The following is a 12,209-nucleotide window of genomic DNA, read 5'->3' as shown; positions in this document are numbered from 1 at the left end:
GGATGAGGGCTCAAAGGCGTACTCAAAAGGAGTTGAGGGCTCAAAGGCGCACTCAAAAGGAGGTAGGGTTAGAAAAGACACTACCAAAAGGATGAGGGCTCAAAGGCACACTCAAAATGGAGGTAAGGGCTTAAAGGCGCACTCAAAAAGAGGTAGGGTTAGAAAACGCACTACCTAAGGGATGAGGGCTCAAAGGCGTACTCAAAAGTAGTTGAGGGCTCAAAGGCGCACTCAAAAGGAGGTGAGGGCTTAAAGGCGCACTCAAAAGGAGGTAGGGTTAGAAAACACACTACCAAAGGGATGAGGGCTCAAAGGCGCACTCAAAATGGAGGTGAGGGCTCAAAGGCGCACTCAAAAGGAGTTGAGGGCTCAAAGGCGCACTCAAAATGAGGTAAATTGGCGGAGTCAGGGCAATAAGTCCAAAGTCTAACAGATGCTGGTAGACAAACTCGAGTGGTTGAGGTATGTCAATCGTGGCAAAGACATTTGAGCAATTGATGTTACAGTGAGACCTGGTTGGACCACATAATTAAGGCTTCCCATCGTCAGAGTCATCCTTTGATTCATCTCTCATTATTGTTCTAGAATTCTTGGTAGAATCTTCAATCATTCCCCTCTTCATAGCTTGTTCAAATCTTTCGACAATCCTCACAACATCATATCAATCTTTCCAATGTTGTTGTGGTTGTTTGTGGATTGGTAGAAACTTTCCAACAGCCAGGCAATCTTGGTAGCGCATAGAAACATGCAGCACCACCACTGCCGACGTGTGGAATCATGCGGTCTCAACTGGAAGAGAAACTGATGAATCTGAAAACCCTTTTGTCTTCTCTTTGATTCCTCACTGGCAGTGCAACAAACAAACACCTATAGTGGGAATTCTGCTCTGTTAAAGTTTCAATGTCTGCTCTTGTTTTTCTCAGAGCAGCATCCGATACTGCTGGATCGGAATGGTGTTCACAATAGAGATGTCTGGAAAAAAGGCCAATGCACCAGGAACAGAAAGCTAGCAGCTATTATGTGCTCTTGGAATATGTGAAGGCTTTGAATGACTATCAGTACAGTTGAACGAGAACAAGGGTTGTCGTCATTAATTGTGACTGAAGGCATTACTGTCATTGTTCATTGTTCATGACGAAAAAGGAGAGGTGCAACTTCAATGGAACTTATTCAAACAGATTTATGAGTTTGTACAGACGTTCCCTTTCCACTCTTGAAGCTCAACACTTATTCAAACAGATTTATGAGTCGAGTAGACCTCAGCAGGTGGGGGAACTTATGTTTCAAACGTGTGCATGCTTGATAAATGAATGAAATGCACAAATGGATGCAAAATGCCATATGTTTTATGCATGCTTGTTATTTGTTGCAAGGTTTCCTTATGACGAGGAATAGACCAGATCAGATTCTCTTAAGAAAGTTCTCACTGAGGACTCCAAACCTACAGGAACTTGAACCGATTTAGGGGAGAAATTTGATGCCATAAATCAGAATAAACATTTCTCATAACAAAAAGATGATGAAATTGCCTTTTTATTAATTGATAATATTAAAAGTACAACAAGTCAATCTTTCCAAAGCCTTGGACCGTCATATGCTGAGATCTCGTTAATTCCATCTCTGATCAACCCGAAAAATTGATGGAATTCATTTCTGGTCATTGGCTCACCATCTGCTATTTGTTGGGCTAGGCCTCGTAATCCTAAAGCATAATTCTTGGCATCATCTGCTTGTACATGATAGCGCATAGCTTCAGAAGCCCAACATTCTGCTTCTTTTTCTGCCTTTTCTTTTTCTGATGATAAGGTTTGCTCAATAGAAAGCAAATGGTCTACATGCTCATCTAAATTGGCAATGATTGTATCATGATTTTGACATTGTTCTTGAAGTGATTCATTTTTCTCTTCCAATTTTAACACCATTTTCTCAGCTTTTGATGCTCTTCTAACCTATCTCTTCATGTTGACATCTTGCTTCCTCTTATCTTCTGACAAAAGTACATATTTTTCTTGTAATTGCTGGAACTCAAGTTGTTGATGTTGTAGCTGAGCTGACAAGTCATCCTTTTCTTGTTTTATGATAGCCAAAGCTTTTTCTCGAGTGACTAGATTAGATTCTAACTTTCTTTTTTTAGCCCATAACTCTTCCACTTCAGCATTCAAACTTAGGTTATAGGATTCTTGTTGGGCGCGAACTTCTTCGTGTGTGTCTTCAGCAGACTGAATCAAAAACCTGGGTGGCCCTTCAAAAGGAGGAACTTTATACCCTTTCCCTCTCTTCTTTTGCCATATTGGATATCCTTCAGTTGTTTTTCCTTCTACTCTCTTAGCGGAAGTAACCCTACCAGGATGTTTCCATGCCTTCTTCACTGACTCCAATAATTTCTTTGAGGTCTTGAAATCTTCATAAAATGTTGCCAGTTTAGTAGTCCTTGGAATAAACTGCTCAAATCCAAACTGTCGTAAAACCAGGTTAGGACAGTAACTAATACAGCAGCGGGCTCCAATCAACGGGACCCATGGGTACTCACCACAATACGCCAGATAAGATTTGAAATAAGCATATCGACTTCTCCAATGAAATTGAGATTTACTTAGACTTAGGAACATTGATTCCCATGTGGTTTTTCCTACTTCATGCAAGTGTTTTTCAGCAAAATTCTCCAGCTGAGAATAAAGATGCCACGGGGTACCAACCAAACCTGAAATCTTCCCCTCAATCATATGACTCACAGTCCAGACAAACAATAACTGCAAGCAACATCTTAAACGACCCCTTCCAGCTTTTCTGCAATAATTCAAGGATGAGAAAGTTTCTGCCAATATTGCTGTAGCAGGATTAATTTTAAGGGTCACCACATTTGTGAATACATTAACAGCTTCAAAATCAATCATTCCTTCGGCAGATGGGAAAAGAACCAAACCATATATGCCTAAGGCCAAAATTCTCAATCGAATTTCATTGCTTTCATCATGTAATCTCTTCTTGAATATGGCCTCTAGCTCATTCCAAAACCAACCCTGGCTATTTCCACGTTTAGTTGCATGTGATTTTGCTAGTTGACAGTCTATTTGGGTAATCCAAGCAAAGTTAGAAAGTGCATGCTCTATAGGTGTGTAAAAGTACACCTTTTCTGACTTGGGACAATTTAGCAGGGATTCATACTCCTCGATAGTAGGAGTCATATCCACAGTATCAAATGTGAAGCACCGATATTCTGGATCCCAAAACCCTATCATGGCTTGAAAACAAGCATGTTGGACCCTAATTTTCAGTAAATGTGATAGATCCCCATATTGTTTCTGAAAAGTGATTTGATCATGAGACGATAACTTTTCCCAGCAGTCTAGCAGTTGTCCTGTACCAAGTGGTCTGTCATCTAATTTAACATGCTCTGGCAACTGAGACTCAAATTCTGATGGCAAACAATCCCCTTCATCATGTTGGCTCAATTCTGATCTGGTCAAAAATTCCTCAATGGTAATGGATTTTTCCATCTCACACTTCCTGTAAGGATCGGTGGAGACTTAATGAGCACATGAAATGTATATGAACATGTATGTTCATGCATTGACATTTGTTCGTGTCCTAATGGGTATATCCTACTTGATAGGATCTAGCTCATAAGGTTTGGCTCAGTTTAGTCTATCCTTAAAGATATTCTCCGGTTCTTAGATTGCCCGAATTACTCGTGAAGTAATCGGCCTCTTAACCTTATACAACATGAGTAGGGGAGAAAGACTCCACAGTACTAGTTGCATAGGGTGAGTTACAATCCAAGCAAAAGTCCAAATGAGCATCAGTGGACATAAGTCACACTTGCCACTTGAATCTCTCTTTTCTAATCTTAAAAAGGACGAGCTCGGGTCCAGAGCTTTTATGGGTTCACAGTGAAGTGTGTGAATACACAAATAAATAATATGTATGTATGTGATGAAATGAAAAATTGAAAAGAATCACAGTAGATATTGCATAAAATAAATAATGCAAATAAAATAAGTGCCCAAAAATAAATAGCGATAAGAAAGAGCAAATGAAAAGCAAACACAAGCAGTTGGCTCAACCCTAAGTCCCCAGTGGAGTCGCCATTCTGTCGATACACGACGTCGGGCGACGGCTCCCGCTTTTTTTGTTTATTTAACAAAAAGGGTTTTTATCTCGATTGGGGGAAACAAAGATTTTATTGGAGTCGCCATCTAGTAATTTGAGGGAACTAGAAATCCCAAATTAGACACTGGTCCCAGAGATTCGGGTACGGGGTTAGTTATGATTAAGGGAAGGTAGACACCACCCTTAAAACATCCTTTCAAAAGAAAGGTTACCCTTACTTGTGTGTTTTTTATTTGATTCAAATGCGATTATATTTTGGGCTTATTTGTAATTTTTTGTAAATGATTAACGTCGGTCCCTAAAAATAGGAGACACGTTAAAAATGACATCAGTCCCTAAAAATTAGGAGACTCGTCTAAAATATGACGTTTCAACCCTAAAAAGGAGAATTACGTCTGGGTTACCAAAAGAAATAATGGATATAATCCATTATATTTTGGGTTTATTGGTAATTTTTTGTAAATGATTAACGTCGGTCCCTAAAAATAGGAGACACGTTAAAAATGACATCAGTCCCTAAAAATTAGGAGACTCGTCTAAAATATGACGTTTCAACCCTAAAAAGGAGAATTACGTCTGGGTTACCAAAAGAAATAATGGATATAATCCATTATATTTTGGGTTTATTGGTAATTTGTTTTTTTTCAAATGGTTAACGTCGGTCCCTAAAAATAGGAGACACGTTAAAAATAACATCAGTCCCTAAAAATTAGGAGACTCGTCTAAAATATTGACGTTTATCCCTAAAAAAGGAGAATTACGTCTGGGTTACCAAAGGAAATAATGGACATAATCCATATTTGGTATTTGCATTTTTGACATCGGTCCTTTTTTTAAAAAAGAGACGTGTCGGCTTTGGTTTTTGTATTTTTTACAACATGCAAGAAAATTTACAAGCATTTATATATAAAAAATATCAAAAATACCAGTAGAAACTCCGAAAAATTACCTGAGTGCCACTGTATAGGCAAAATACTGAAATACCCTCCAATTTCTCCGAAAATTACGAAAATGCCACTGGCGGCGCGTGTGGCACACGCGCGGCTACTGTTGGCGGCGGTGAAGTTTTCTGGCGAGATTTCCGGCCAAAAAATGGTTGCTTCTGGTAGATCTGAGGGCGAGGATTCTGATGGCGGTGGTCTCGACGGTCGTTGATGGCTGAAGAGGGAGAATCGTCGACTTGAAGCTTCGGTGGCAAACCGACGATCGCGGTCCTTTTCCGGCCAGATGAGGCGGATAAAACGATGACAACCACCGGGGTTTTTCTTTACAGCAGGGGAGAAACCTTTCTGTGGTGGTGCGGAGGCTGGAGACGGCCGGAAAGTGGAGATCGGATGAGAGAGAGAGCGTCGCCGGCGAGAGGAGAGAGATGCTCTGGGTTATGCTACGGTGAGAACGCAAGCATGGTACACCTGTGCAGTTGAGGCCTGTGATCCGTTGGATCTCTGATGGAAAGATCGTGCGGCTGGGATTGGCCCGATCTGCAGGTTGATCGGACGGTCCGGATGAACAGAGGTAGGATCGGGTGTGACGCGGTACACCGAAATCTCGGTACACCGGGTGACGTGGCGCAACGGGATCAAAGCTTAGATTATTTCAAAGGCTGAGATGTGTTTGGGTTTTAATCTGGTGTGGTAAGCCCTATTGTATCCTCTTAAATCAACGGTTCAGATCTAAACACTATTAGATCTAACGGTTAGGATATATTTGGTATTTTCCATATTGTTTTTTTTTTAAATCAATATCCTACTCTTGTAAAGAAATAGTAAAAAAAAACTTAATAGTGATCGGATATTTTTTTTTCTTTTTCTCCCCCTTTTTCTTTTTTCCTGGCGCACTAGCTATTTATAGCCAATCACAGGGACGTCCAAATCACCACCGATTTGCTTTAAAGAAAAAATGGATCATTTGCTTTCGGTGCACCTGTTCCTTTGACAAATTTTTATTTTTATTTTTTATTATGTATAATAATATATATTTATATAGGTAAAATTAAAAACTCAATTCAGTATTAGAAAAACCCGATTCAACCGCTAAAAATCAATTTTAATGACCGAAAATAACAGTTTTGACTCAAAATGACCTGAAACTTATTTTTTACCCTGGTCGACATGGTTTGACCCGTATTGACCCAGTGAACTCGGTTTTGACCAGAAATGACGGTTTTGACCCGAAAACGGCCTGAAACTCATTTTTTACCCTGGTCGACATGGTTTGACCCGTATTGACCCGGTGAACTTGGTTTTGACCAGAAATGATGGTTTTGACCCGAAAACGGCCTGAAACTCATTTTTACCCTGGTCGACATGGTTTGACCCGTATTGACTCGGTGGAATCGGTTCTTATGGAAAGATGCGGTTGACTCGAGAAAAATATATTTTTGAATTTTTATTTTTCTTAATTTTTTTGGATTTTTATAAATAATAATAGAAATAAAATAACTTTTGAGAAAATCTTGGTGGATCCAAAATTGGGTTACAACAGTTGAGTCGCCATTCTGTCGATACACGACGTCGGGCGACGGCTCCCGCTTTTTTGTTTATTTAACAAAAAGGGTTTTTTCTCGATTTGGGGAAACAAAGATTTTATTGGAGTCGCCATCTAGTAATTTGAGGGAACTAGAAATCCCAAATTAGACACTGGTCCCAGAGATTCGGGTACGGGGTTAGTTATGATTAAGGGAAGGTAGACACCACCCTTAAAACATCCTTTCAAAAGAAAGGTTACCCTTACTTGTGTGTTTTTTATTTGATTCAAATGCGATTATGTTTTGGGTTTATTTGTAATTTTTTTTAATGATTAACGTCGGTCCCTAAAAATAGGAGACACGTTAAAAATGACATCAGTCCCTAAAAATTAGGAGACTCGTCTGAGTTACCAAAAGAATTAATGGATATAATCCATTATATTTTGGGTTTATTGGTAATTTGTTTTTTTAAAATGGTTAACGTCGGTCCCTAAAAATAGGAGACACGTTAAAAACGACATCCGTCCCTAAAAATTAGGAGACTTGTCTAAAGTATTGACGTTTGTCCCTAAAAAAGGAGAATTACGTCTGGGTTACCAAAGGAAATAATGGACATAATCCATATTTGGTATTTGCATTTTTGACATCGGTCCTTTTTTTAAAAAAAAGAGACGTGTCGACTTTGGTTTTTGTATTTTTTACAACATGCAAGAAAATTTACAAGCATTTATACATAAAAAATATCAAAAATACCAGTAGAAACCCCGAAAAATTACCTGAGTGCCACTGTATAGGCAAAATACTGAAATACCCTCCAATTTCTCCGAAACTTACGAAAATGCCACTGGCGGCGCGTGTGGCACACGCGCGGCTACTGTTGGCGGCGAGGAGATTTTCCGGCGTGATTTCTGGCCAACCGATGGTCGATCCTGGTAGATCTGATGGCGAGGATTCTGATGGCGGTGGTCTCTACGGCCGTTGATGGCTGACGAGGGAGAATCGTCGGTTTGAAGCTTCGGTGGACGACGACGATCGCGGTCTTTTTCCGGCCAGATGAGGCGGAGAAAATGATGAAAACCACCGGGGTTTTTCTTTACAGCAGGGGAGAAACCTTTCTGTGGTGGTGCGGAGGCTGGAGACGGCCGGAAAGTGGAGATCGGATGAGAGAGAGAGCGTCGCCGGCGAGAGGAGAGAGATGCTCTGGGCTTTGCTACGGTGAGAACACTAGCACGGTACACCGGTGCCGTTGATGCTTGTGATCCGTTGGATCTCTGATGGAAAGATCGTGCGGCTGTGATTGGCCCGATCTGCAGGTTGATCGGACGGTCCGGATGAACAGAGGTGTGATCGGGTGTGACGCGGTGCACCGAAATCTCGGTACACCGGGTGACGTGGCGCAACGGGATCAAAGCTCAGATTGTTTCAAGGGCTGAGATGTGTTGGGGTTTTAATCTGGTGTGGTAAGCCCTATTGTATACTCTTAAATCAACGGTTCAGATCTAAACACTATTAGATCTAACGGTTAGGATATATTTGGTATTTTTCATATTGTTTTTAATAAAAATCAATATCCTACTCTCGTGAAGAAATAGTAAAAAAAAACTGAATAGTATGTTTTATAATCTCTCCTTTTTTTGCTTTCTTTTTCTTCCTCCCCCGTCTGTCGCACTGTGACTGGCTATTTATAGCCAATTAGAGGGGACATACAAACCTTAAATTTCCACAAATTTTATTTTTTAATCACCGTCTGCTTTCAGCATTTTTTAATCACCGTTTGCTTTCGGTGCAACTGCCCGTTTGACAATTTTTTATTTTATTTTATTTTATTTTTATTTTATTTTTTATTATGTATAATAATATATATTTATATAGATAAAATTAAAAACTCAATTCAGTACTAGAAAAACCCGATTTAACCGCTAAAAATCAATTGTAATGACCGAAAATAACAGTTTTGACTCAAAATGACCCGAAACTTATTTTTTACCCTGGTCGACATGGTTTGACCCGTATTGACCCAGTGAACTCGGTTTTGACCAGAAATGACGGTTTTGACCCGAAAACGGCCTGAAACTCATTTTTTACCCTGGTCGACATGGTTTGACCCGTATTGACCCGGTGAACTTGGTTTTGACCAGAAATGACGGTTTTGACCCGAAAACGGCCTGAAACTCATTTTTTACCCTGGTCGACATGGTTTGACCCGTATTGACTCGGTGGAATCGATTCTTATGGAAAGATGCGGTTGACTCGAGAAAAATATATTTTTGAATTTTTATTTTTCTTAATTTTTTTGGATTTTTATAAATAATAATAGAAATAAAATAACTTTTGAGAAAATCTTGGTGGATCCAAAATTGGGTTACAACAAATATTATGACAATGATGCCACTTTAAATCGGGTCGTTTTCCCTTGTAAGGTCCATCATTGTTCATTGATTTGTTAATAGCATAAGCACAAGTTTCTGATAAAGGGATTTTAGAGTCAAAATTCATAACCTTTATGCGAGCTTCTTCTAATTGAATAGTAGCGCACACACACTAGTAAGGGATTGAAAATCAGGATTCATGAGGATCTTGATGTGAAGATCTTCATATTTTGAACTGAGACTAGCTAAGAGTTGGAAGATCTTGTCCTCCTCTTCATGTTTCCTTAATTTTGCTGCATCAACCGTATAAGGACGATATAGTGCAACACTACAAGATTTAAGAGTTTTACCGACGAAATTTTTTCATATTCCGTAAGACACATATTCTGTCGGTAATTAATTTACCGACGGAATCACCAACGGAAATGCTCCGTCGGTGAATCTTTCATCGGTAATTTTTTGTCCGTTGGTAAATCCGTTGGTAATAAAAAAATAAATTTATCTGCTTCATTTCGTCGATATATCCCTCGGTAATAATATTTTTTATTACCGATGGAATTTTCGTCGGTAATTCCGTCGGTAATTATTTAAAAACATTTTAAAAAAGTTCATTTTATAAAATTATAAAATAATTAAATTAACATAAATTAACACTATGTAATATATACTCAAAATGCTTGGAAAAAAGAATAAGAAAATCAACTCAAACAAATTTGCAACAAATAAATAAAACAAAAAAATAAATTCAACTAAAAAAATTCATATGAAAAAAATGAAGTTGCAATTGCTAAAAATTTAAAAATCCTATAAATAAATCTACTAAAAATTGATCTCATGTGAAAAAAAAATCTCACAACAACATTTATACAATTATTAAGAACAAAAACAATTAAAAATAAAATAAAAAACAAATATAGTGAAAAACATCATGAAAAAAGAAGAAAAAAGAAAAATCTTACCTTAATGTAGTTGCAAGTGAAGCTAAGGAGAGAATTTTTTTTTTGTTAAGCATATTAATTAAAAAAAAACTAAGAGGATAAAAGAAGAAAGAATAAGAAGACATACCCAAGCATGGAGGAAAAGAGAAGGAGATGAGGAGAGAAAAGAAGAGAAAGAAATAGATAAGAAATGATGTTTTTTACATATAATGAAGAAGAAGAATACATACCTTAATGATGTTTTTTACATATAGTGAAGAAAAAGAAGAAGAAGAAGAAGTAGAAGAACATGAAGAAGAATAATAATAATAAGAAATGGGTCTGTTTCTTGTGAAATAAGGAGATTTAGGCTTTTTATTGGAGCGCGTTACCGACGGATAATTGAATATTAATATTTTTTAATTATTCCGTCGGTAATTCCATCGGTAATATTTAATTTAAATTTTCAATTTCGTAAAAAGTTTACAGAAACCGCCAAAAAATTACCGATGATTTTTCAATCCGTCGGTGATCCCGTCTGTAATATTTAAATGAAAATTTTTAATTAATTGAATTTTTTCAGAAAACCGCCAAATAACACCGACGACTTTTCAATCCGTCGGTGATTTTGTCCGTAAAGAACAACAATTAACAGTGCAATTGGAAAGTGAACAGTTCTGGAGCTCTCTGGAAAATACCGACGGACAATTCCGTCGGTGATTCCCTTTGTAATTGACATGATGAATAGTGTTCATATTTTTACCAACAAATTTACAGACGGAATTACCGACGGAAGAAATTCCGTCGGTAATTTCGTTGGTAAAAATGACACGTCATTATTTTTTTTTGCTTTGTTTTAATTTTTTTTCCCACGGTAATTCCTACAGAGGGAATATTTCAGTCGGTAAAATCCCTCGGAAATATTCTCTCGGTATTTCCGTTTGTATTTATCAATTTTCTGGTAGTGCAAGTTCACTCGTCATACCTTCCAGGGTTTTGAGTAATTGAACATAAGTCTTTCCATCTTGCTGCAAATTGGCAAGATTTTTGTTGATATGAAAAATACAAGTTGAATTGTTTTGATTTCCATATATCTCTTTCACAGCTTTCCATAATTCCAAGATTCTAAGTAGCTGAATATTTCAGCAATATAATTTTCATCGAATTAAGTAACCAAAACATAACAAGTTGGTCTTTCCATTGTCGAGCTTCATAAGATGATGAAGTAGACTCAAGAGGCTTAATATGGCCATTGACATAGCCAAGTTTGAATCTTACACCAAGAGCAATTGTCATAGCTCTTCAGCAAGGGAGATAGTTAAATTCATTTAGTAAAATTGAGCCTAAACAGTGATTAGGATTTGGCTCTCCTTCCAGCATGTTGTAGGATTGTTATATGTTGAAGAAACAAAGGAGACAGAAGAATCTTGTATTATGTTTTTCTGTTATAGCAGCAGATACACACACACACACAACTAGGAAGGATGATGGCTATTAAATCTCCTATAATCACGGTCATACAAGAGTCTATCTATAGAAAACAATTATCCTGTTGGAGTCAAACTGAGACTGCAGTCTGCAATCAATGTTGTAGTCGGACTCTGCAATTTGTGTGGCAAGATGTCAGTGTTGCAGGAGGAGTCTGTGTTGGAATGAGAATCCATCTGTTGCTTTCCTTCAATAAGCTTGTTAATCAAATGGGGCAGAACATATTGCATTTGGCTGTGATGCATCGACAGAGGGGGGTTTTCCGTGCTGTCAAGAACAATAACAGACTAGTGACCAGGATGAGCTCGACAATCGACCATAATGGCTACACATTGTTGCACCAAGTTGCACACATGAAGCACTATCACGGAGGAACCAAGCCCGGCCCTGCACTCGAGCTACAAGAAGAAATAAAATGGTTCAAGGTGAGCTAGCTACTCTTGTACAACCGTAACCCCGTTCCATATTTTTATGAAATACATTTCTTTATTCCTAGCTGTAAGTAAATTTTGTTCATTAATTACAAGGAAATTAAAGAATGTTTTCAATTTGCCCATATTCCAAATTACTTCAAAATCAGTGAAATGCAGCTTTTTATACCTAGCTATAAGTGATTTGTATTGCAAGTGTTCCAAAGAAAATGTAATCCTATAATTAAGGACCATGATTGGGAAACCTATTTTCCTATAATTAATGACTTTACCAACGCTAATGAATTTGTTTTCATGTTTCTCTGTCCGTGCAGCGGGTGCTGAAGGTGCTTCCACCTTCTCTGTCCGAGAAGCGGGTGCTGAGGGTGGTTCCACCTTCTCAAGCATTGCAAGATGACAACGAGAATAAATTTCTTTTCCCATATTG

At 38.1% G+C, this 12,209-nt stretch overlaps 1 protein-coding gene across 1 annotated transcript; it reads right to left on the bottom strand.

Moving 5' to 3' along the window:
• Nucleotides 1-1,949: 1,949 nt before the first annotated feature.
• Nucleotides 1,950-3,497, bottom strand: LOC127904389 (uncharacterized). The gene has a single exon (XM_052447680.1). The coding sequence runs from the start codon at nucleotides 3,495-3,497 to the stop codon at nucleotides 1,950-1,952; it is 1,548 nt and encodes a 515-aa protein (XP_052303640.1).
• Nucleotides 3,498-12,209: the final 8,712 nt, after the last annotated feature.

This window comes from Populus trichocarpa, chromosome 15 (assembly GCF_000002775.5).
Source record: "Populus trichocarpa isolate Nisqually-1 chromosome 15, P.trichocarpa_v4.1, whole genome shotgun sequence".
NCBI classification, from domain to species: domain Eukaryota; kingdom Viridiplantae; phylum Streptophyta; class Magnoliopsida; order Malpighiales; family Salicaceae; genus Populus; species Populus trichocarpa.
This window is presented reverse-complemented; position numbering and strand designations above follow the sequence as displayed.